Source organism: Xenopus laevis, chromosome 4S, assembly GCF_017654675.1.
Source record: "Xenopus laevis strain J_2021 chromosome 4S, Xenopus_laevis_v10.1, whole genome shotgun sequence".
NCBI classification, from domain to species: Eukaryota; Metazoa; Chordata; class Amphibia; order Anura; family Pipidae; genus Xenopus; species Xenopus laevis.
In genome coordinates this window covers 51,040,482-51,067,106 of record NC_054378.1, presented here as the reverse complement: position 1 = coordinate 51,067,106, position 26,625 = coordinate 51,040,482, and the positions used below count along the sequence as shown (strand labels likewise).

The following is a 26,625-nucleotide window of genomic DNA, read 5'->3' as shown; positions in this document are numbered from 1 at the left end:
CCTTGAGTCGCTAAAGCCACCGGAGAGAACGGAAGAAGAGGAAGGAGAATGAAAAGGAACACACAAACTTTAAAGTTAAGTTCCATTGAATGCCAATGGGCTTTTTTTTTTATTTAAACTCAGGCTATGATTTTTTTTTTAACTTTTATGGGGGACCCTGGCCACCAGTGATTTTTTGTAACTTTTATGGGGGGACCCTGGCCACCAGTGTTTTTTTTTACTTGTAGGAGGCACCCTGACCAATGCATTTTGTAGTGGGGGGGACTGCCACTGATCTTTTTTTTAACTTTAAGGGTGGGCTGGCCACCAATGTTTTTTATAAATTAGGTGGGGGGGCTAAAGGATGTGCTGATACCGAGTGCCTGTTTCACTGATATTAATAAATTGTCAGTCGAGCATTCTAATGTCAAAATGTGCTATTCATGCAGTGGATACTGTACCTTTGTTGTTATATATAGAAAACATACTAGAATGTGACCATGGAGTTCTGTGAGCATATAAAGGACAAAGACTGAGTGCTCTTATACACGTCATAAAAGTTTCCGCACGGGACAAAAAAACAGCATTTGAACAAGAAGGTGCTGAGAATTGTTCATATTAGTCAGTGAAATAAAAATGAAGCAGCTCATACATCCACCTACTAACGGGCAATGAAGTCAGAGGTGAAAACTACGAAAAGCAGGAGGGTTTAAGTAATGCAGAAATGTGTACATGAGAGTAAAGATGCAGGAGTTTTGCACTGGAAACAAAATGCTACCATGTTAGTAATCATTTGCTAGACATGAGGTGCATGGGCCAGATTCCCCAGTTCATATAGTCCCTTTCTCACTGATGCAATTTAGCTTGTAGTTTCCACATACAGTACCACATTTCTCTCCCACTTATTCGATCTTGCCCACTCCACACCTTGTGTATTACTCCCTTCCCTTTAGAGTGTAAGCTCTTTCTGCATAGGGCCTTCCTCACCTTTTGTACCGGTATTGATTGTGATGAATGTAACTCCATATGTTCTATGTATATAATTCATGTGATTTAGTTGTATAATCACATTTACTTTACAGCGCTACGCAATATGTTGGCACTTTATAAATACATAATTATAATAATAGTTTTCCTGTCTTTTTTTTGGCTAATTCCATGAAGGAATTTGTATAAAAAGAGTAAAAAAAAGTCCCCTTGTTTTTTATAAAGCAAATCCAAATAATGGCCAACTGCTCATGATTATGAGGCTATATACATTAAACATGGGAAGCTATGTAATACATGTCCCTGTATCAACTGTCATTAACAGTAGCGTGCACACGGCCAAATCACAGTTGCTGAATGACAGTTGACCATAGAGCTGTCTCAGTGAATGGTTCACTTTCACAGCGTCTCCCCAGTGAGAAGCGTTTTTTCTATATTTTAGTCATTTTTAGGGATATATATCAACCAACTATGGATAGATATAAAAATTCTCCCGAATCCCGTGGGCCTCACGAGGAAGAGAACCATCAGGAGAAGACAGAAGGGGCACCTAAAAAGACCAAGCTTATGGGCTAACAACATGGAGGAGAAAAGCTTGCGTCAAGTAGAGCAAGAAGGTGCTGAAGAGAGAGAGAGAGCGAGAGCCAGCAGAAGGTAAGAAGTACCAGATTGGTCATAAAACGTAATTTTCAAATGTTATCTGTAATATGACTATGAAGATTTTCATTCATAGTTATCTGTAACTCATCCTTCCAAGAAAGTTTCCCTGCACCCTGCTAGTTTGTCAGTTGGGCTCAACTTACAGTTGGGGGAGCATCTATGGAGAATGCCCATTTGCTTTCCTAGTTACATCTGGAACCCACTGAAGGGATATTAGGCTATAATTTGAAGGACATTTACTGCTCTACTACTTAGAGGTTGGTTATCTGTCATTGATGTTAAAAAAATCACCAAAAATCCCATCGGCAAGTATGTTTAAAACAGTCCCCTATACGTTAGAAAACGGAACAAAGGTCTGATTGATTTTTGTGGACAAACAACACTGGTGACATTGCTATCTATGCTAAAAGTGCAGCCTCAAACATATATCCATGGCAGTTAAACCTTTCTCACTGATCCACTCCAGCTTGTATCATTTACTAACCATATTTCTGCATGTATGTAATTATTATTTGCTCATGTAAATAAAAAGCACAGCAAACAAGTGTTCGCCCCAAACTCACTCTAATTGACCCTTAGAATGGACTTCCATAAGTAGCAACAGAGGTTATGTAAAAAAAAAGGTGCTAATAAAAAGAAAGTCTAGTTATCTAAGACAACCAATCAGCAAATGGCATTTAATTGGTCACCTGTTTAAAAAGCAGACATCTTATTGGATACTATAGGTTACTTTGTGTATTTAATTATGTATATGGGTTTATAGGGTAAAGCTGTTGATATGAAGCATAAAACTAGTGTTGTACAGGCAATATCTTTATTGAATAACTAAAATGATAAACACAGCAAGCTTTCAGAATATTTCAATTCCTTTTTTCAAAGCTGATTGCAAAGATGCTATGTTGGCTCCTACTGGTGTATTATATTGTTGTGGTGAATGGTCCCTTTTCTGAGGCATTCTTCATCTTCTCCAATGTAAATGCCTTCACCAATGGGTTTATTGTATGAAACACATTTATTGCATAAAGCACATCTATTGTATAAAAGCAGATTGGTGGATGAGCAAGTGTAGTGGTCGTACCTCTGGTGTGCCAGGAATTGTTGAAGAATGTGTGGGCAGGTTTTTGCATCTCTTCCTTCCACATGGGTGGGTTCCATTGCTCCTGGGTCTTTTTTATAATAAGTCTCCTCAAGTTTGGAGGTTGTCTCTAAAGCTACCACATTTTTTTTGTTGATGGTACTTTTTATTGCTCATTTTTCTATTCAGACCTCTCCTATAAATACTCCAGTCCCTTATTCGAATCAGTGAATGTTTGCTAGGGTAATTTGTACCCTAGCAACCAGTTTGCTGAAACTGCTAACTGAGAGCTGCTGAATAAAAAGCGAAATAACCCAACAACCATAATTAATAAAAAATGAGGACCAATTGCAAATTGTCTCAGAATATCACTCTCTACTTCATATTAAGTAAAGAGTGAACAACCCCTTTAAGGTTGGGTGAAAAGTATTTACTTGTTATTGGAACTGGATGAGCTTTTTCTCAGTGTCTGACCAATGATAAAATGTCATCAATGGTGCAGAGGTATGCTAGTTGGTTTGGTGGTACTGTACAAGTAGATAGGAAATCCAGTTCTAGTTTAGCCCTAAAAACTGCAGCATACTGGGGTGCAAACCGCATTCCAATCTGGTCCCATCTGCTGTAGGTACAATTTTTGGCCAAATGAGAAATAGTTATGTGTTAAAGGAGAAATAAAGCTTAAATAAAGAAATAGCTAGAAATGTACATTATGATTGGGATTTATGTACTAGCCCAAGGCAACCACAGTCCTTTAGCAGTAAAGATCTGTGTCTCCAAAGATGCCCCAGTAGCTCCCCATCTTCTTTTCTGCTGATTCACTGCAGATGCTCTGTGCTGCTGTCACTTACTGAGCTTAGAGACCCACTCACAATATACAGTACACATAGAATAGAAATATCACAATATAAGGCTGATTAGTACTTAATACAGATAATTTACTACATGGCAGCACAAAACCAGTGCAACTAGCATCAGAATTTAATAATCAGCCCTGTAGCATCAGCTTATATTTCAGTGAAACTCAATGAACTCTGGCAAGTAATGGTGGTGACATGGGGCATCACTAAGAATGCAGAAGGGACCCATAGCCCTAAGACAACTTGTGAACCTTGTGAATGTTAGAACATGGAATATATATATATATACAAACAGGCCTGCACATCTTTTCATCTTATAAACCATGTGCCAATCAGATTTGGGGTTTCTGCAACTTTCCAATACATTTAAAGCAATGCACTGATGCCTCAGAGGCTCATAAATAAAAAAATATCTTCTCGCATTAATTCAACACCACAGAAAGGTGTCTTCCAGGGTATGTTAACATTTTGAATGATTAATATTCTTTCCCCCCAGCAGGAAGAAGTGGAGCGAGTAGGCCTTGTGTTGAAGCTCAGATGCCTAAAAATCCTAAAAACATCACCAACTACAAGTTTCACAAGGAGCTGGGAAAAGGAAGCTTTGGAAAGGTGAGTGTTTGGCTTCCCAGGTACCGGTATATTTAGGTGTGTTTAGAAAATGCAAATTTGAAGCAACTCAGGCAGAAGCTACTGATAAACATGTAAAAAAATGTGCCAATTTTAGAGAAAGCAACAGGGAGCTATTGTATGTTACAGAAAACAATTCTGCCTATTTTGTGATGTTTTCCCTTAAAAATAAAATACAAAGCCATCAGAACAATTACAGATAATTTGTGTCTGTTCATATCTCCCAACATTTTGGAAATAAAAAGAGGGGGAAAAAACCACGCCCATTTTGTGGCCGCCCCCCCTAATTACCATGTTCATTTTACAAAATTTGGCAGGTTATGAAAGTTTGAACATATTTCTTATTACTGTTTTGCTAATGAAGGTGAATTGCCCTTTAAGCTGTGAGTGTAACTTCTTCCAAGAGACCTGTTATCTTATATTGTTACAATTACTCATTTGCTTATCTCAAAATTGTGGCAAAAGTATCTTATCTGCAGCTGTGGCTGTTCTGGGCTGTCTGACAAAAGCCAATTAAGTTAGAAACTTTGTTTCTTTTTCTGCCTGTTCAGTGCAGAGAAAATCGGGACTTTCCAGTACAAATGCGGGACTGCGGGTTGGGCTGTCAAAAGAGGGACTGTCCCTCTAAAAACGGGACAGTTAGGAGGTATGTCTGTTTAAGCCTGTAGCATAATTAACTCTATAACATCAAATTCAGAAACTTGGAGCTAAAGGAGAGGTACACTTTAATTCAAATAATGGCTTTTTTTTTTGTATAATTGTATAATAAAAGAGAATTTTAATTCCAGTGCATTACACACGTTATCCTCCTTTGCTAATCACAAAACATTGAAAGTATGGTGAGAATCAGAGGCCCACCATACAACACAATTTTTCAGTGGTAGGGCAAGAGTTTGCAAGACAGACACTGCTTTAATAGTAATTATTAATAAAGTTACATTAATTAAAATGTGCAATTAATGTGTAGTTGTATGAGAATCATTTTGTAAGTGTATACTTAAAAAACCCGCATATTGTTTATTTTGTCATTCTCAGGTTATGCTGGCGTCGCTTAACAACTGCAGAGATCAAGTGGCAATCAAAGTGATTCGGAAGACTACGAGTGTAGAGGACATCCTGACGGAGGCGCGCACTCTCAGAATCACTGGAGCTTGTCCCTTTCTCTGCCATGGATATGGAGCTTTCCAAACGCAGGTACAGCACAGAGCCAATAGTGCCCTGCAGTTTATGTTACTGTTTGCCTTATTTAAAAGCTGCTACTGACTTTACTTAAGACACCATATTATACTTCTTTTCTTAAAAGGAAATTGGGCACCCCAATGATTCTAGTCTCTCACCCCTTAGCCAGAGCTGCTGCTTCTCTGCTTCAAAAACTCACCTGTCGGTAGTGTCTGCTCCTGTTCTCCAAAAACTCAGCCCAGGGTAGTATCTGTTTAGTACTAGATCACTTTTAGGGGTTTATGTAATTAAAGGCATTAAGTTTGCCCAGGGGCAGTAACCTATAAAAAAACAATCAGCAGGTAGAATTCCCTGGTCACCTGTTTAAAAGCAAGCATCTTATTGGTTGCTACTGGACAAACTTTGTGCCTTTTATTACATATGGGAGTTAGTCTGATGTAGTGTGATATTCTGAGACAATTTGCAATTGGTTTTTATTTATTTATTTATGATTTGTGTTATTTAGCTTTTTATTCAGCAGCTCTCCAATTTGCCATTTCAACACTCTGGTTGCTAGGCATAAAGTTACCCTAGCAACCATTTAGAATAAGAGCTATTTAGAATAAGAGACTGGAATATGAATAAGAGAGGGCCTGAATAGAAAGATGAGTAGTTAAAGGTAGCAATAACAATACATTTTTAGCCTTGCAGAGCATTCGTTTTTTAGACGGGGTCAGTGACTTCCTTTGGAAAGGTGGAAAGAGAAGAAAAAGGCAAATAATTAAAAACTATAAAAAATTTAAAAGTTGCTTAGAATTGGCCCTTCTATAACATACTAAAAGTTAACTTAAAGGTAACCCATAACATACCCATATCTGCCTGTAGCAGGATTAACCTCTCCTTGTTCCATACCAACCCTCAGCAGTGCAGGAGCTCTTTGGGCAATACATTTTGGGAGTTGCTTAGGCGAATCATTCCTCATGTGCCGAGAGAAGGAGCAGAAGGCACAACTTCAAGACTAAGTAAAAGAAAAAGGGAGGAAAAAAGTTAGTCCTTTTTAGTCCTGTTAACTCCTGCAGGTCCTGCTTCAGTCTCTACACTGTAAAATTCCTTCACAAAGAAAAACGGATCATCGCCTCTGACAACGGAGAGAACAAAACAACAAAAGCAAAAAGCACAATATATTGTAGTATTTTCAAAATAATCCAATTAGACACCATGTGTTGAAGTAGGGAAATAGGGATATATTCTTTTATTTCCCCTTTAAATATTGTTTCACTCTTGTTCTCTCCGTTGCCAGAGGCGCTGATCTGTTTTTATTTGTGAAACAACTTTTAGACTAGACAGAAAAAAATCCACTACATTTTTTGGAATTGTTTTGCTCCATAATGTGTAAATGTGATCCCTGTATTTGGTTCTGCTTTAAAATCGAATACAGTTGTGCTCTAGTAGTCTTGTTTTAACAGCTCCCATGTTTCGCTCTCTTCTCATTTAACCAGATGCATGCGTTTCTTATAATGGAGTTCATGAGTGGAGGGACCCTGGAACAGCTTATAAATAAGAGAGGTTGCCTGAACAGGGACATCATACAGTAAGTGACATCCCAAGATCTATATGGAGTTGCATGTTATTCCCAATCTTCCCTACCTGTTAGAGTATTTTTGCCACCCCAGGTTTTTTTATGTTTCATGCGAAAGGGAGATTTGAATGGGTGCAGTTTCTTGTGGGGTTTCTCCCTCCTTCAGAGCGAGAAAGAGGTGGTATGTCCCATCCCTCAAACTTTATATATCCCTATCAGCATCTTTGAATAGAGAGATTTGGGACACTTGGGCATTTAGGGACCACTAACCCCTGTGCTGATATTAGTTAGACACAGTATTGGGCACTGTTCAGGTGTTATGCTCCAACTCTTGGTGCATTTTACATGTAACTCACTTTTTCTTATGTTGTTGGCACCACAGTGTTGTACCAAGGGAATGTCAGAGGGGAAAAAAAAAGCAAATTTGTTTATAGCAATGGCCTAGGCTGTTGCACAAGAAGCAATAAGCATTTCATAACTCTAATCTCCTCCTCAGCAATTTTTTAATAGTTTTTTCTTTGAATAGAATCCAATATTGCGCGCACTTTCACGGATCAGCAGACAGTGATGGTTTTAAAATGGCTTTGTTTCCCCAACAGATTACCTAACGCATTTCATGTGTCATTACACGTACTTATAGGCATAGACACTCATAGTGCCTATGATCACGTGTGATGACACACGAAACGCGTAAGGTAATCTGTTGTGGAAATAAAGCCATTTTAAAACCACAACTGTCTGCAGATCCGTGAAATTGCATGCAATATTGGATTCTATTGTCGTGTCTACCAAATCTGCGGGTTCAGGGCGATGTACCTGGGCCAGGGACTTCAAGCGGTGAGTGACCTGCAAATATTGAATGCCTGTGATCATAAATGGAGTAAGCGAGAGGTCCAGGGCATTTGCACTTGGGCCCACCCAGGTGGCAACAATTAGCCCGATTAAATTAACTTCACAGAAGGGGGGAATAGAGTTTGCAACCAATTTTTTGTTGTATAGTTTATGTACTTTTCTTTTGAATACCTTATGTTTATTATATATACATATATATATGCTCTAAATGAGTTACCCCCAGCACTCTCAAGCAGTGTCCATGCATCAGTCCTATCCAAGTGAAAAAATAAAATGTGTTATCTTTGGGGGGAGAAAGACCATATCTGTTTTTCTCTTTATTTGGCATGATCTATAGCATGACCAAAGATGACCTTTATATGTGGGTGCTCCAGCGTTACCAAGGATTATATATATATATAGATATATATATATAAAATCACAAAAAGGGGATCAGCAATTAAAACTTAAACAGAATTTATTTAGTAAAATAGCAGCAGACTGACGTTTCGGCAGACTTCTCAGCCTTGACTGAGGAGTCAGCCGAAACGTCAGTCTGCTGCTATTTTACTAAATAAATTCTGTTTAATTTTTAAGACCTGACTAGTGCTGATCCCCTTGTATGGAGATGTTTGTTGATCGTGCACCCAGGCAACTTATTGCATCTTATCGAGAGTGCCGGCTCCACATGGCTTTGTTTATATATATATATATATATTTTGAATTTTATATATATGTTAACTACTATTTGCTTATATATTGGATTAGAATCCAAGATTATATTATTAAAAAGATGCTTACATTATTCTTCTTTTTTTTTTCCATAGATTCTATTCTGCAGAGATGATCATCGGTCTACAGTATCTGCATTCATGTGGTATTGTGCACCGGTAAGTACAAGTTTTCAGTCTTGGCCCTAATTCCTCACTACTTTTCCACTATTACGTTCATCATTATTAATTACTACTACCCATAGCTGAATACAGTTGCCAGACCTATGTCATGACTTTTGTTTCTTTATTCCAGAGATCTTAAACCACCAAACATCTTACTGAGCGCCGAGGGGCATATCAAGATCAGTGATTTCGGCCTAGCTGTAGAAGGGATTTTCGGCAACAAGAAGATGTACGATCTAGTAGGGTCCTACCACTACATGGCTCCAGAGGTGAGAAACTTCTTTTATTTACTATCAGGAATTCATTTACATCTGTAAATTAGCTTTGTTCAATTATTTTGTTTAAAGAAACAGTAATCAAAAAATGAAAGTGTTTTTAGTAATGAATAAATAATGTAGTGTTGCCCCGCACTAATAAAATTGGGGCGTTTGCTTCAGACACTCTATTATAGTTTATATAAACAAGCTGCTGTGTAACCACGGGGGCGACCATTCAAGCACAAGACAAATAGTAGATAACAGATAAGCAATATAGAATCGCATTGTATACTATAGAGCTTATCTGTTATCATCTGTTTATTCTGTGCCTTTTCTCCTTTTTCAGCTTTGAATGGCTGCCCCCATGGCTACACAGCAGCTTGTTTATATAAACTTTAGTAGTGTTTCTGAAGCAAACCCACCAGTTTAACAAGTGCAGGGCAACACTACATTATTTATTCATTACTTAAATCACTTTCATTTGCAGGCCTATAGTGCATTATAATTTAATTAATTTAATACACTTCCATTTGTTGGTGTTACTGTTCCTTTAATGTATGTTAGGTTTGCTTAAATGTTCAAACTATACAAATATGTAACCAGTATGTGCTGTATTAGAATGCGTTGATTGAGCTTACCGCTGTACACACACGCTCCAGACCTTCAGCAAAGGGAGCAGATACCAGGAAACATCGAAAGAGGCTGGCACGAACCTGGACCCATAAAGTAGTAAAGCCAGAGTCAGATTGTAAGAGGTTCTCCATAATTAAGAACCAATGCCTGACACGTTTCGTGTCTACCAGGGACACTTAGTCATGGGCTGTGTCCCCGGTAGACACGAAACGCGTCAGGCATTGGTTCTTAATTATGGAGAATAAAATTTAAGCCTTTTAACCTTTAATAATCTGACTCTTGCTTTACTACTTTGTGGGTCCAGGCTTGTGCCAGCCTCTTATGTTTAAATGTTGTTTATCCTTGTCCGACACAAGGAAGGGATCTCCTGCCCAATGTAGCATCTCTGTTCCTAAGGCTTCTGTGAGAATGATGTACAAACTTATTCCAGGAATGCTTCCCTAAGAAATGTAATTATCTAACAAAAGATCTTTTTTATTCTCTAGATTCATCTGATGAGTGGATATGGCGCAGGAGTGGATTGGTGGGCATTTGCCATTATTCTGTGCCAAATGGCCGCCAGAAGATCTCCATTCCACGAAGGCTTGACACTGCTCAACATCATCGAATCAGTCACCTTGAAGCAGCCTTCCATTCCAGAGGATATCAGCCCTGATCTGAAAAGTCTGATGCAGGAGGTGCGTAGGAGCATGTGCCGGGAAATAACAGACCCTTAAAAAAAGGACAGAATCTAAGATATAAAAATGAATGGGCCAATGAGATGGTTATCTTTGCATTCCTACAGATTTTCATTTCAACTTTAATACAGGAAATCTTGGAAATGATACAAAACTGAGGTGGGATGGGATAGTTACGTGCAGAAATCCCAGATAAATGATAGAAATATTAACTTGAAGGAAATATTACGGAGTGATCATTTCTTAATGAGGACCCTGGGGGTGAGGAGCATAATGTGAGCTGTGTATTCAGTATGGGAAGAGCCTGCATGTCGCTAGTTATGTTACACAACAGCAGAGAAATTGCAGACACCCTCATCATACATATGTACTCACTGCTGACATAATTCCTACTATTTGCTGTGGAAAAACTTAGAATAAACCCTCCTGGTAATTGTGTAGCCACTTATCCATTTGAACATCTGTTAATGAGTTTTTTTCCATTTAGCTCTTTGAGAAGAATCCAGACAAGCGCCTGGGCACATCGGGGGATATAAGGAAACACCCGTTTTATAGATCGGTTGACTGGGCAGCGTTGGAGAACAGGAAGATTCCACCTCCTTTCAAGCCACAATCTGTAAGTCCATCACTGCAGCAGCTCTATCTGGAGGAAACATCATTTTCTGCACACCAAGTATCAGGTTTATTCTGGTGGGATACGACCTGGGCATAGTAGGCATTTTACTTTAATGGAGAATTCAACCGTTTTCAAAAAAAACAAAAAAAACTACCAATTGAGTCTCAATGTATTCTTTCACCTTTTGCCCACTTCACCTATTGTATTTCCCCAGGTCCCTTTATTACAAGTTCAGTAAGTGTATTGTGTTCATGATGTGGCTTCCTTCCATTATAGAGACATTTTCATTTGCCTTCTCCTGAAGTAACCAATCATTGCTATTTTCTGTAATTCAGCAGGTCCTTTCTCCTTCAGTGCTGTGGCTGGAGGTATATTCTTGAAACGCCAAACCCCCATCCCCTTAGCCAGACTATGACAAATGTGGTTGGTGCTTGGCTGGTTCTGTTCTGGGCAAGGCAGGGTAAGAGTTAAGAAAGCCTCTTTTTTAAGACACTGTACAGTACATGCAAATATACCCGCACACTCCTAGCTCAGTGCACCTGGGGCTGCCACTATATTGGTTTTTAGTCCGAACCCTACAAATAGTAAATAGTATGAGAGAGAGCAAACAAATGTGTATATTCCTTCTTGCAGATTCCGACTGTGGATGTCAGTGCAGTCTGTGAAGAGCCCCTGTCATTCATAGAAGAGCCAGGCTGCATCAACCCATCAGGTGGTATAAAAATGATTCAGGGTCTGTCATTCCTGAGTCCCAGTTGGGAAAGATCTGCGGGTCCCTTTTGCCTCCACCCTCTGCGCTCTCTACCTAGGGCCCCCGCCATCGGCCCTCCTATACTCAGACCTCTGCCATCAGCCTTCCCCACTTCTGCCCCCCCACCTCTGGCCCCCATCTTTCCCCCCCCATCATTCCCCCCCACCTTTGGCCCTCGCCATTTCCCCCCCCACCTCTGGCCCCCATCATTGCCTCCCCACTTCTGGCCCCCGCCATTCCCCCCACCACCTCTGGCCCCTGCCATTCCCCCCCGCCTCTGGCCCCCGCCATTTCCCCCCCCACCTCTGGCCCCCGTCATTCCCCCCAACCTCACCCCCGCCATTTCCCCCGCCCACCTCTGGCCCCCGCCATTGCCCCCCCACCTCTGGCACCCGCCATTCCCCCCCCTCAGGCCCCCGCCTTTCCCCCCCCTCGAGCCCCCGTCATTGCCCCCCACCTCACCCCCGCCATTTCCCCCGCCCACCTCTGGCCCCCGCCATTCCCCCCACCACCTCTGGCCCCTGCCATTCCCCCCCACCTCTGGCCCCCGTCATTGCTCCCCCCACTTCGGGCTCCCATCATCCCCCACCACCTCTGGCCCCCGCCATTTCCCCCACCACCTCTGGCCCCCACCATTTCCCCCCCACTTCTGGCCTTCGCCATTTCCCCCCACCTCTGGCCCCTGCCATTTCCCCCCCACCTCTGGCCCCCGCCATTTACCCCACACCTCTGGCCCCCGCCATTTCCCCCCCACACCTCTGGCCCCGTCATTGCCCCGCCCACCTCTGGCCCTCGTCATTTCCCTCCCACCTCTGGCCCCCGTCATTGCCCCCCCACCTCTGGCCCCCATCTTCGGCCCTCCCACCTTGGGTCACCTGCCATCGACCCTGAACTAAGACTCTCTATCTCTGGGCCCCTGGCTTTTCCATCTCTAATTGTGGGTGGCACTTAGTATTGAGCTGGGGGCAGAGCTGACTGTGGTGTCAGGTGACTAACAGGGCGCAGGATGAAACTTGTGGCGCGTGATGATTCCATGGGATGAATTCATCTCTACTGCTGATGCCACAAGCTTTAATGTCCCTGGCACCTCGAAGGCTCACCTTTCAGTTCACTTACTATGGGCTATCTGCATTATTTCTATCATACATTCTTTCTTATGCTTTTCAGCTGGTGTTTGATCTTAGGAAAATGTGGAGGTAAATATCTTCTTCATAAACGTGGTGCAGCCTTTGTATAGTTGCACATAAATAGTCACTGTGTTTTGTTACTTGTTTTTGAGATTTTGCTAAGAAATCTGTGAACCTATTTCTTTCCTTCAACGCCCAACCACGGACTTCTTTGAGGAATTGTGTCCAGAATTCAGCATATGGTAAAGCAAAGACGGTGCCTCTACATACCAAAAGGTAATGTTTGATTTGAGAGAACCTTTCATCTTGCTCCCGAGTCTGTTTTAGAAAAAAAGAATTGAAATGTACTGATTAATATTCTCTGTGTTTTACTCCCGGACTGCACTGAATCAACTCCACGTGGAGACCTGGGTCTCATGTTCCAGTTAGAAGAAGTAGGAAGCCATCGATCAAGACTAAGAAGCTGCTTGCACAGTGAATCCCACGCAAAACCTGTAGAACTGACTCTCCTAATACCACAGACAGAGATGGAAAATGGATTCTCTGCTCTATTTTGCTCTTCTTTTTTTGCTGTAAAAACTTTGAAAAATGAATAAAAAAGGAATATATGAAAAAGTATATGAGTGACAGTTTCTTGGGGGGGATAATAGTTACATGTTAGTTATATTGTAATAACCCACAGGCTTGTTTATTCGTTTCACTGTGCTGTAATATTCTATATTCTGGGGGAGGGTCTCATGCACAAGAACAGTTGGTTCTCAATACATACTACTTTTGGATTTGGAAACATCCGGGCTTCCGGTAATTACAGTAAATAATATTTCTATGTAAAGAAACTTAAAATACATAGAAAGTGCTCAAAATGTTATTTATATTTCACACAAAATGCTCCAGTAAAATTACAATATTCAGTGTATAAAATAGGGATGCACCGAATCCAGCATTCAGTTCGGGATTCGGCCAGGATTCTGCCTTTTTTAGCAGGACTCGGATTTGGCCGAATCCTTCTGTCTGGCTGAACTGAATCGGAATCCTAATTTGCATATTCAAATTAGGGGCGGGGAGGGAAATTGTGTGACTTTTGTCACAAAACAAGGAAGTAAACAATGTTTTCCCCTTTCCACTACTAATTTCCATATGCAAATTAGGGTTCGGATTCGGTTCGGTATGCGGCTGAATCTTTCACAAAGGATTTGGGGGTTCGGCCGAATCCAAAATAGTGGATTCGGTGCATCCCTAATATAAAATAATAGATAATTTCCCTGGTTTTATACTTACCAATTACTTCAAGCAGAAGAGCTGAGTGGGTGTGGGGTGGCGGGATGTCTGACACTGTGCTGTTTGGGATGGGAGTGGACATGCTGAGCAGTGGTGTAACTACCGGGGGAGCAGGGGGTGCAGTTGGGCCAGGGCCCCCCAGCAGCTCGCGCGCCACGGATTCCGGGCGTACGGAGGGGGCCCAGCTTCGCCTCCTGCGCCAGGGCCCGTTCCCCCTGTAGTTACGTTGCTGATGCTTAGGATCAGTGCTAGGGTAGCACCGGGCCAGATTTCTTCTTTTTTTTTTTGTTGCTTTTTTCCCCAAAAAATTAATAAAACACTCAGGGAAACAGGTGGCAGCAGAAATGGTGCAGAGTACATCCCAACATAGAAGATGCAAGCCATACATAGTGAAATCGGGTTGAAACAAAGACCAAAGTCCATCAAGTTCAACCCCTCCAAATGAAACCCCATAATCATCTTCCCCAGCCTTGGTTCTATGGGCAGTTTAACCAAAATTCTTCCTAGTGGAGATAACTCATAACTGGAGTCCAGTGCATCCAGTTCTCGTAGAGCAGTGATCCCCAACCAGTAGCTCGCGAGACACATGTTGCTCACCAACACCTTGGATGTTGCTCCCAGTGGTCTCAAAGCAGGTGCTTATTTTTGAATTCCTGGCTTAGAGGCAAGTTTTGGTTACATAAAAACCAGGTGTACTGCCAAACAGAGACTCCTGTACCAGACCATATAAAGGCTACCAAACAGCCAATCACAGCTCTTATATGACATCCCCATGGACTTTTTTCATGTTTTTGTTGCTCTCCAACTCTTTTTTACATTTAAATGTGGCTCACAAGTAAAAAAGGTTGGGGACCCCTGTCGTAGAATATGCTCAGTGGTTATTACTGTACCCAATAGGGAGGCCCTATAGCAGTGACCAACCTGAGGCTCATGAACAACATGTTGCTCACTAACCCCAGGACTGGCAATCTGTGTGGCGTGTGTAGGCACTGAACGCAGGTTGAGACGCAACATGCTGCATTTTTCCTGTGTTCGGCGCCTACACGCGCCTGTGTGAGTACAGCCCCATTGGAAAAAATGTAATGTGTCTATTCCTGCGCTCCCCTGCGGCTGAACGCAGAAGAACGGAACGCAGGGGAACGCAGCTACAACCGCTCGTGAGTAAGATCCCTAAATTAGCTTTTAGTATGTTATAGAATGGATAATTCTAAGCAACTTTGCAGTTGGTCTTCATTATTTATTTTTTTATAGTTTTTTCATTATTTGCCTTTTTCTTCGGACTCTTTCCAAATACTCTGTAAGGCTACAAATGTATTGTTATTGCTACTTTTTATTACTCGTCTTTCTATTCAGGCCTCACCTATTCATATTCCAGTCTCTCATTCAAATCAATGCATGGTTGCTAGAGTAATTCCGACCCTAGCAACCAGATTGAAACTGTAAACTGGAGAGCGCTGAATAAAAAGCTAAATAACTCAAAAATCACAAATAATAAAAACCAATCACAAACTTAGAATATCACTCTCTCTACATCATACTAACAGTTAACTCTAAGGTGAACAACCTCTTTAAAGAGTCGGCAACCCCCCCCCCCCCGAGCTGCTTTATAAGGTGAAAGACATGTGCCTCTTCTACCTCTACCCCTACTTCCAGCTCTGATTACCAGTCTCCTGTATCATAAATCTGATCTTCAGAAATATAAAGTCATCCCCTTTTCCCCTGGTTTGAAACCATGGCTTCTGTATAATCTGCACTCACTTAGAAAGATATATTACACTCATTTTGCATTTGATTATGTAAACATGACCTTATTTCCGTAAGAGGCATCAATGTAAAATGCAATTCATTTTATTGATATTTTCACTTCTAATAAATCAAAGATACTAGTGGCTTCTTTTTGGCACTTTCAATGTCAGAGCCAAGAAAAGCAATCTAGCAGCAAAATGGTAAAGAAAGTACAGTAGACTCCGAATGTTAACAGCCATGTCTGGGAACAACAACAAAAGAAAAATAATTGTTTCAAGTAATAAAACAGCAGTCATTTTGCTCTCAAAATTCTTGGCCATTAGGATAAATATTTCATGTTACTTTGCTGAATCCTGTAACCCAGTGTATCACTTACCCATTATTATAGCATTGTATGCATTTGTATAGCACTGCTGAGAGCATCAAATCATGGCACTTTAAGGTCACAAAACGGTCCCCTCTGTTATTGCCCTATAGGAAATTGTTACTCCTCTTTCAATAATCACTGTTCTGCAGTTTCAATTAAAGCCCCAATTAGCTGTTTGTAGTAACACAATTGTACCTCCTTTTTGGAGCAACTGGCAGAGCCGAAGATGAGCTGAGCTTTAAATAGGTGGTTCACCTTTAAGTGAAATTTTAGTATGGATGTGGAACATCTTATCCCTAGCAATTTTGCAATTGGTCTTCATTAATTATTTTTATAGTATCTTCTGGCTTTCTCCAGCTTTCAAATGGGTCACTGACCCCCAGCAGTCAAAAATGATTGCTCTGCAAAACTACAATTTTATTGTTATTCTTACTTACTTTTTAGTTTACTTCCCATTCAGACCCTTCCTTCCTATCCCAGTCTCATTCAATACACTGCCTGGTTGCTATGTTAAATAAGACCCTAGCAACCATATAGCTACTGAAACACCAAACTGGAAAGCTGCTGAAATTTACCTTTACTGACCAAGCTTAGGCTGCCTGTACTAAACTGCCAGTTCTGACACAACTGTGGTTTAGGGGCACTTTTGACAAAAGAATGGATATGCTGTTTCCTTTGTTTCCCCATTATTCTGTTTTTCATCCCTGCCCTCAGTTGGCAATAGGTGGTTTCTCAGCCTGTTGTGCTTGTACAAATGACTTTAATATCTGTTGATTTCAGAAAATAAACCAGTGTCCTGTAATTGTTCACACTGACATTTCAATACAAAATATAGGGGTTCATTTTAGGGACACGCCGAATCCAGAATTGGGTTCGGGATTCGGCCTTTTTCAGCAGGATTCGAATTCAGCTGAATCCTTCTGCCTGGCCAAACCGAATCTGAATCCTAATAGGGAGGGAAATTGCGTGACTTTTTGTCACACAAAAAGGAAGTAAAAAATGTTTTCCCCTTCCCACCCCTTTCTCAAAGGATTCGGGGGTTCGGCCGAATCCAAAACAGTGGATTCGGTGCATCCCTAGTTCATTTAATATATAGCAGCACTGAGAATTAGCAATATCATTGCTGTATTTCTCCTTCCCTGTCAAACATGGGCTGAAAGGAACTTAAAAAAAAAAGTGTTTTAAATGAATGACAATATAATGTATTGTTGACCTACACTGGTAAAACTGTTGTGTTTGCTACAGAAACTCTACTATAGTTTATATACACAAGCTTCTTTGTAGCCATGGGGGCAGCCATTCAAGCACAGGATAAACAGTAAATAACAGATAAGTTCTGAAGAATCCCATTGTATATAACAGAGCTTTTCTGTTACCTGCTATTCTGTGCCTTTTCTCTTTCTTCAGCTTCTGAATGGCTGCCCCCACACAGCAGCTTTTTTATATAAACTATAGTAGAGTTTCTGTAGCAAACACACCAGTGCAGCGCAATCTGTACATTATATTTTCATAACTTTTTGGTGTTACTGGATCTGGGCTATTATTTCCTGCATTGCAACAAATCACTGCCTTTCCTAAAAACCTTTCCCATTTTTCAACTGTCAATACTGATAGGGTTCAAACGGAAAGAATTGTTCCACAAAGGAAATTTTGAGACACGCTGGAGGATAATATTTTGGGCCTTTGTCACTAACGAATAAAGAAGTAGCAAGGTTATATGCTGGAAGGTTACCATTATAATCAGTAACCCAAGGAAATGAAAATGCCTTAGTGGCTTTAATACAAACAGTTAATTTATTTTATTTTATTATTTATAAGGGAAATATGCACCTTGTTTCAACTTAAACTATTCTGCTCTTTAATGATCTTGTCCAATTCAGCAGTAGGCTGATATATTTCCATGGATCTCACAAGTACTTGTTCCATTCTATGCATTGTTTCTCTCTCTCTCTCTTCTTGCTCCTCTTACTTTTCTTTGCCACAAGGATATCAATCAGCCAAAGATGTAGGGGAGTAAATAAAAATGAGGACAAGCACTGCATACATCAATACTGACAGATTTAAAGATGACAGTGAGAGATGTAGAGGGGCAAGTGATAGGCATGGGATTCAGTAATAATTAGGCAAAACTGCCGAGGCTGAATGATTGTGCCTGAGACAGGGTTATCATTTCTTCTCACCCAAGGATTTACCACCTTGAGGGCACACACTCAGATTCAGGGAGATTAGTTGCCTGGCGACAAATCTCCTTTTCTTTGGGGTGACTAATCACCCCGAACTGCCTCCCGCCGGCTAGAATGTAAATCGCCGGCGGGATAGCATTCTGAACGTTTCGTTTTCTGAAGTCGCCCGATGTTTCCTCGTGAAGGTGACAGTAGCTCTAGGTTTCCACAATGGCGTGCAATATGCACATTGCTCTTTCAACTAACGAACTGTGCGCAGATTTTATTTTAATGATGAACACCGGGAATGAAGATATCCCGAAAAGATTTCCAGGGTAATGCTGCAATTACACTTTTGGGTAAAAAGCACTGTGTCCCCTAAATAGCTGCACTTCTGCCGTCTAAATGAGCCTGTACTGTGTAAGCTTGATTTGACTATGTTTATCTTCAGGAATTTTTCATTTAAAAACTTTTTTTGAGCATTTATGTTTTTTTTAACCAGGCCAAGCATAACAGACAGCAACTTTATATCTTTTTACAGTGTTAAAAGATTGGCATAATACTTTGAACTGTGTGAACGTGTGTTGAACTCTTTGTCAGTGTATATTGATGCCAATTCTACCCCATCAAATTGTAGAGCCATGTGACTAATGTCTGTAAAAGTTCAAAGAAAGGCATAAATAGGACTGCAATAAACACTTGTGAATGAAACCAGATTATAAAACGGTCACCTTTAGGCCTATGGCACGAGGGTGTTTTCACTGTTTGCTGCCCTCTAGTGGAGATCAGCAGTGGTCAAAATGGCCGTTTGGCACTTCTGCTAATGTTACTTAAAGTACCGTGTAATGAGAAGAACAAAACAGAATAAAAAATGCACAACATAGTATTGGTGACAGGGGTGTTGTGACCACTGCCTTTTACTGGTGGATGCTAGTTGCAAATGTCTCCCAAAGGCGTTACAGAGAAGAGCCTCAATGTAAACTCAATGTACAAAACAGAGTTCCCTGAAGTGAGTTTTGTTTTATTTTATCCCTGGGATGAAAGGCAAAGAGGCCAAATCTAAAACTTGCCATTAGAGATGTCGCGAACTGTTCGCCGGCGAACTTGTTCGCGCGAACATCGGGTGTTCGCGCTCGCCGGAAGTTCGCGAACGTCGCGCGACGTTCGCCATTTTGGGTTCGCCATTGTTGGCGCTTTTTTTTGCCCTCTCACCCCAGACCAGCAGGTACATGGCAGCCAATCAGGAAGCTCTCCCCTGGACCACTCCCCTTCCCTATAAAAACCGAAGCCCTGCAGCGTTTTTTCACTCTGCCTGTGTGTGCTGAAGAGATAGTGTAGGGAGAGAGCTGCTGCCTGTTAGTGATTTCAGGGACAGTTGAAAGTTTGCTGGCTAGTAATCGTTTTGATACTGCTCTGTTATTGGAGGGACAGAAGTCTGCAGGGGTTTGAGGGACATTTAAGCTTAGGTAGCTTTGCTGGCTAGTAATCTACCTTCTACTGCAGTGCTCTGTATGTAGCTGCAGTGGGCAGCTGTCCTGCTTCTGATCTCATCTGCTGACTGCTGCAATAACAGTAGTCCTTGTAAGGACTGCTTTTATTTATTTTTTTGTTGTTTTACTACTACTACTACTACTACTACTATAAGAGCCCAGTGCTATTAGTCTAGCAGTGTTGGGGAGTGGGACTGGTGTGCTAATCTGCTGCTCCTAGTAGTTCAGCAGCACCAACTTTAATTTTTTTTTTTAATATTCATTTTTTTTATTTTACTTTTTTTTATTTTACTACCGCTGTAGTAGTGTATAAGTTGACCTTTTAGGCATTATTTGCCCTGTAGGCATTATTTGCACACTGTTTTCTTCAACCCGCCATCGAGCTGTGTGACCTTGTTCACATTCTGTCTAAATATCCATAATATTACCGTCTCCAGAAAAAACACCGGAGTCACTTTTTTCAAGCAGCCATAATATATTTTACGTAATCCGTATCCACCGCTGTAGTAGTGTATACGTTGGCCTTGTAGGCATTATTTGCACACTGTTTTCTTCAACCCGCCATCGAGCTGTGTGACCTTGTTCCCATTCTGTCTAAATATCCATAATATTACCGTCTCCAGAAAAAACACCGGAGTCACTTTTTTCAAGCAGCATTCATATATTTTACGTAATCCGTATCCACCGCTGTAGTAGTGTATACGTTGGCCTTGTAGGCATTATTTGCACACTGTTTTCTTCAACCCGCCATCGAGCTGTGTGACCTTGTTCCCATTCTGTCTAAATATCCATAATATTACCGTCTCCAGAAAAAACACCGGAGTCACTTTTTTCAAGCAGCATTCATATATTTTACGTAATCCGTATCCACCGCTGTAGTAGTGTATACGTTGGCCTTGTAGGCATTATTTGCACACTGTTTTCTTCAACCCGCCATCGAGCTGTGTGACCTTGTTCCCATTCTGTCTAAATATCCATAATATTACCGTCTCCAGAAAAAACACCGGAGTCACTTTTTTCAAGCAGCATTCATATATTTTACGTAATCCGTATCCACCGCTGTAGTAGTGTATACGTTGGCCTTGTAGGCATTATTTGCACAGTGTTTTCTTCAACCCGCCATCGAGCTGTGTGAGCTTGTTCACATTTTGTCTAAATATTGATAATATTATCGTCTCTAGAAAAACCACTTGAGTTACTTTTTTTCAAGCAGCATTCATATATTTTACGTAATCCGTATCCACCGCTGTAGTAGTGTATACGTTGACCTTGTAGGCATTATTTGCACACTGTTTTCTTCAACCCGCCATCGAGCTGTGTGACCTTGTTCACATTTTGTCTAAATATTGATAATATTATCGTCTCTAGAAAAACCACTTGAGTTACTTTTTTTCAAGCAGCATTCATATATTTTACGTAATCCGTATCCACCGCTGTAGTAGTGTATACGTTGACCTTGTAGGCATTATTTGCACAGTGTTTTCTTCAACCCGCCATCGAGCTGTGTGAGCTTGTTCACATTTTGTCTAAATATTGATAATATTATCGTCTCTAGAAAAACCACTTGAGTTACTTTTTTTCAAGCAGCATTCATATATTTTACGTAATCCGTATCCACCGCTGTAGTAGTGTATACGTTGACCTTGTAGGCATTATTTGCACACTGTTTTCTTCAACCCGCCATCGAGCTGTGTGACCTTGTTCACATTTTGTCTAAATATTGATAATATTATCGTCTCTAGAAAAACCACTTGAGTTACTTTTTTTCAAGCAGCATTCATATATTTTACGTAATCCGTATCCACCGCTGTAGTAGTGTATACGTTGACTTTGTAGGCATTATTTGCACAGTGTTTTCTTCAACCCGCCATCTAGCTGTGTGTATTATCGTTTCCAGAAAAACCAACTGAGTTTTTGTTGTTGTTGTTGTTTTTTTAAAAATAATGCCAGGCAAAGGCAGGCCGCCACGCAGAGGCCGTGCTAGGGGCCGTGCTGCTATGCAATTCTGTGGCCCTAGCAAATTGCCCAGTTTTAAAAAGCCAATGACCCTGAACTCCCAAAATGCTGAAGAGGTAGTTGACTGGCTTACACAGCACACCCCATCCTCTACCGTTTCTAACTTTACCACAACATCCTCCTCATCCTCCACTGCTATGGCCACCCCACGTAACACAAAAAAATTTATATTTTCAGCATTTATATGGCATAATTTTTCTGGCAACTGTGCTTCAGTGGCTGCGTCCAAAAAAACTGGGCAAACAATGTCTACAAGGTCAACGTATGGCGAAAAATGACTATTTTCAGCATTTATATGGCATATTTTTTCTGGCAACTGTGCTTCAGTGGCTGCGTCCAAAAAAACTGGGCAAACAATGCCTACAAGGTCAACGTATGGCAGTTGTTTAAAGAGAACAGTAGATTACTAGCCAGCAAAGCTACCTAAGCTAAAATGTCCCTCAAATCCCTGCAGACTTCTGTCCCTCCAATACAGAGCAGTATCAAGCAGATTACTAGCCAGCAAACTTACTATCATCTGTCCCTGAAATCACTAACAGCTCTCCCCCTACACTATCTCTTCCAAGCACACACAGGCAGATTTTTCAGATACATTTTTGCCCTTGATCCCCCTCTGGCATGCCACTGTCCAGGTCGTTGCACCCTTTAAACAACTTTAAAATCATTTTTCTGGCCAGAAATGTCTTTTCTAGATGTTAAAGTTCGCCTTCCCATTGAAGTCTATGGGGTTCGCGAACCGTTCGCGAACCGCTCGCGTTTTTGCGCAAGTTCGCGAATATGTTCGCGAACTTTTTTTCCGACGTTCGCTACATCCCTACTTGCCATGCCAAAAGCAACATTCAGTGTCTGCAGACATTCAAAGGTTCTTCTTCTTTCCTGTCTGCCTGTTCACAGGTATTTAAGCTTTCTTCTAAGATTTGCAAATCCAAAACGCATAAGGAAACTGAGTGTTCTTTTTGCCATTCCAATATAAAGGATCAAAACCTACTCAACTTCTTGCCTCTTTTGACACCCATTATAGCTCCTCTTACAAACACACTTTTTATTTGTTCTTCGGGCTACTTGGAGAAATAGTTTTATCGCGCGGGACGGTAAAAGTGGCTTCGAAAAATAGGAACAAATCAGTTGGCCCACAGTGCACAGGATCATTAGGAAGCCATACCCTTATATTTATACATTTTATATATTATTACATATGGTATGTTAGCCTTGATATATATATATATACAATTATAGGGATAATTTGTTTAAAACCAACAACTGAAATTCCATTTAACCTTGTTTTGCTGCCACGGGGCTACGCATAGCATTGGCCCTACTGGCAATTAAAGGGTTAAATATTACTGTGTGGAAAGTGCATGCATTGATTTTCGAGGTACCAAGGTTGGAATATTCTTTTCTTGATCACAAACAGTGACTTGACCTAAGTCCAGTTATGCAGATTCATTGAGTTCCTGACTCACTCACTGCACTCCATGCCCACACCCATTAGGTTGTCCAGGATTGCATATTTTGGAGCATTTCTTCAAAGGCTTCTAGCGATGGAGCTTCTGATTGCTGGAATCTGTCCCTCAACAGATTCCAAACTAAGATATAATTAATCCTTATCAGAAACAAAACCAGCTTATTGGGTTTATTTAATGTTTACATGATTTTCTAGTAGACTCAGCGCCGGATTCGCTGGGCGGGCGCCCCTAGGCTGTGCACTCTGCGCGGTCCTAGCGCCTGCCCGCACTACCACATGCTTGCGCAAAAGCGCCAGTGTGCGAGCGCCGGAGCACTGGGGAGCACAGGCTCCCCACAGAGCGGCTGGGCGGCATGCCGCCCCCAAAAATGTGCCGCCCTAGGCCTGGGCCTATGTGGCCTCGCCACAAATCCGGGCATGAGTAGACTTAAGGTATGAAAAACCAAATTACAGAATGATCTGTTGTCCGGAAAACCCCAGGTCCAAAGCATTCTGGATAACAGGTCCCTTACCTCTACTCTTTTTGCACCTTGGAAAATATTTCTGAACAAAATTAAAGGCAAATCACTGTGCATATTATTTAATAGCGAAAGTCTTAAAAAAATAAGCTATATCATTAAAAGAATAAGAATATACAGTATGTGTTTTGGTTACACAAATTTTTGTTTACCATGGCAATTGTCTGAAATATTACATTAAAATATATGTAAACCTTCTAAGAGCCTTCAAATGGTAAAATACTGTATGTTGGTTTAGCTTACTGTGTGCACAGGTGAACCAATATAAATGGTCAATGTTACTGTTCAAATGATGACAATGCATTACATTTGTGGAACAGTGTGTATCAGACTTGTCTGATGTTTACACAAAAGAGAGAATATTTTTTGGCGGTGTGCCACTTCCTTGATATTTACATATAAATATATATGTATGTACATAAATACCTCCACACAGGTTTGTATAGTGTACTTATTTTTATATAGTGTATGCTGTAATCAGTTGGTCACAGATGACTTGAAGCTGTTCATCAATTGAAGAACTTTAAATATATGAGCATGCGTCGTAGCTATTTATAAAGTATGAATGAACAGAAGCTGGCAGGAATTATTGCTTGGCTGGTGTTCTGCTAAGTGTCTGATGCCAAGCACAATCTTAGAGCATTTCTCTATCTTGTGTTGTATATAAACAATGGATAAAGCTGGGCCAGGAACTAAATCCACAATTGTGTGGTACAAAATAAACCATGTACTGGTAATACTATACTGAAATCATAAACAGGTTACTTACCACATCTTACAGCTACGAGGGTATTCCTCATTCCTAGCCATCACCCCAGCAGGGAGTATAAAGGACTGTTCATTTGGGGGTTTTTGTTCTCCACCATCACCATCATCAGCTCCATTTGCATCTTCATTTGGGGGCCTAAGGAGAGGGGCAGGTTGTTGAGCAGTTTCTGCTTTGTCAGGGCCTGCCCCTCTTCCATCATCTTCTTCATTGTCTGTTTGTCTCTGCTCTCTGTGGATCTGTGCCTGGACATCCAGAATAAGACGGGACATCTCATCAAAATTCCGTAGGTGCTCCACATCAGGAAGCTGCACTGGCCGTGTCAGATCAACCTCTACTGTCTGTTGACCTGCTGGAACATTGGGATCTCCCTAGCGGTACATAAAAATACAATATTCAAATAAATTGTACATCCAAAGTAGCCATTCCTCAAAACATTATTTCTAATGTGTCATGTCAACTGAAGGAAATATTACTTTTGTAACTGCACTAGTCACTGCCCTGTGACAGTTAGGGGCAAGTCAGGTTAGTAAATTGGTAAAGGCCAATGTCAAGCACATTTTGCCATGTTTTTGCCCACAAAATTGTTTTTCCCCACAATTCCATCATTGCATCTGAGCGCTAAATTGCAGTTTACGCAGTGGCACCTGATGTGCTAAAAGGAACACAATTGCAAGTGTGTATGTTGATAAGTAAGATGCTATTGTGTACGTTTGTCGTAGTGGAGACTGTATTATTTCCTGTGCTCCAATTGCACAAGTTTGATGCATTTACCGATGTAACATGCACAGGGTAAAGTAACACCAAAAATGAAAGTGTTTTAACCCTTTCCCTGCCAGCCGTTTTGTCCTAGATGCGAACATCTACTGCCAAGCAGTTTTTAGATATTTTGCACTCTTTCACTTTAAGGGCCTTTCCTGGGGTGGTCTTTTAGTTAACCCAGGAAAACAATATATTGTTTTTTTCAGGACAACCTGAACTTTCACAATATGCAAGAATTTTGGTGTAATTCTACTTCTCTAAAAAAATATTGGATTCTAAGTGTCAAATAAAATGAAAAAAATCATGTTGCACGAAGAACAATCACATATATCAGAAACATCATTCATTTTATGTACGAGAACACAGCTGATTTAGAAAGGTCTATGTCTCCTGAACGCGACAATACCAAATATATATAGTTTTATGGAGATTTCTCACTTGTATAGCTCAAAATCTACAAGCAGTACACAACCAAATTTCCAAAGCAACACTCCCCAAACGGCATACTTTTGATTTCAAGGCCAAACATTCCACTAACAGTAGGTTTACCCAAGAAAACTACCCATTACTAGAAAGAACAGATTCTGGTGAATCAAAAATGGGTAGAAATATCTTTGTACTCCAAACCACCAAGTTGCAATTGTTTCCTAAAGTTATAGTGTTTTATAGAAATTGGTGAATTTTTTGAAAAATGACCTCAAAGCTTCCACTCTACAGCAACATATCTCCCACACATCATTAGGTATCAATGTAAAACACCCCAAATATAAAATCCTGGGTCCACTGAACAGTTTGATGCCCAATATGAATAGATGTACCCAAGCACGTGGCATAGGAGGCCCCAAAAGGAAGACCCCCCGTTTGTTCTGTAATTTCAGATACTGCAAAATCAACACATTTACATTGTTTTGGGGGGCGGCAAAGGTAGAAAACCGTACGTTCACCCCAGAAAACCATATATTTTCGGAAAGTACACATTCCCCTGAATCTAAATTGGGTATGCATGTATTTGTACTCCAAAGTACCAAGCCGCAAATCATTCCTAAATTTGGTGATTTAGGTGACATTTCCAAAAATCACCTCAAAATATCTACTCTGCAGCATCGTATTACCCACATACTTTTAGGTATCAAGACAAATCACCCCAAATATGAAAGCCTAGGGTCCTCTGAACAGTTTGATGCCCAATATGTATAGGTGTACCCAAGCATGTGGCATATAGGGGCCCTAAAAGGAAGACCCCCATATAGTCTGACATTTCAGGTACTGCAAAATCAACACATTTACATTGTTTTGGGGGGGCAAAAGTAGAAAACAGTAAGTTCACCCCAGAAAAGCATATATT

General features: G+C 40.8%; 1 protein-coding gene and 1 long non-coding RNA gene across 2 annotated transcripts; both read left to right on the top strand.

Moving 5' to 3' along the window:
• The first annotated feature begins 1,587 nt into the window (after window positions 1–1,587).
• On the top strand, window positions 1,588–11,286 carry LOC121393281 (protein kinase C delta type-like). Its single transcript, XM_041561234.1, has 8 exons — window positions 1,588–1,620; window positions 4,055–4,167; window positions 5,221–5,379; window positions 6,843–6,934; window positions 8,581–8,643; window positions 8,780–8,918; window positions 10,025–10,216; window positions 10,704–11,286. Exons 2-8 carry the CDS (start codon window positions 4,096–4,098, stop codon window positions 10,926–10,928), a joined length of 942 nt encoding a protein of 313 aa, XP_041417168.1. The 5' UTR covers window positions 1,588–1,620; window positions 4,055–4,095; the 3' UTR covers window positions 10,929–11,286.
• A 1,040-nt stretch (window positions 11,287–12,326) lies between these two features.
• Window positions 12,327–13,328, top strand: LOC121393285. Its single transcript, XR_005960944.1, has 2 exons — window positions 12,327–12,986; window positions 13,116–13,328. It is a non-coding gene; the product is annotated as an uncharacterized LOC121393285 (long non-coding RNA).
• Window positions 13,329–26,625: the final 13,297 nt, after the last annotated feature.

Excerpts from the sequence above, each read along its gene's own strand:
- LOC121393281 (XM_041561234.1), top strand. The coding sequence starts at position 4,096 with ATGCCTAAAAATCCTAAAAACATCACCAACTACAAGTTTCACAAGGAG. Across the intron at positions 8,644-8,779 it reads TCATGTGGTATTGTGCACCG|AGATCTTAAACCACCAAACA; the intron begins GTAAGTACAAGT and ends TCTTTATTCCAG. Across the intron at positions 8,919-10,024 it reads ACCACTACATGGCTCCAGAG|ATTCATCTGATGAGTGGATA; the intron begins GTGAGAAACTTC and ends TTTATTCTCTAG.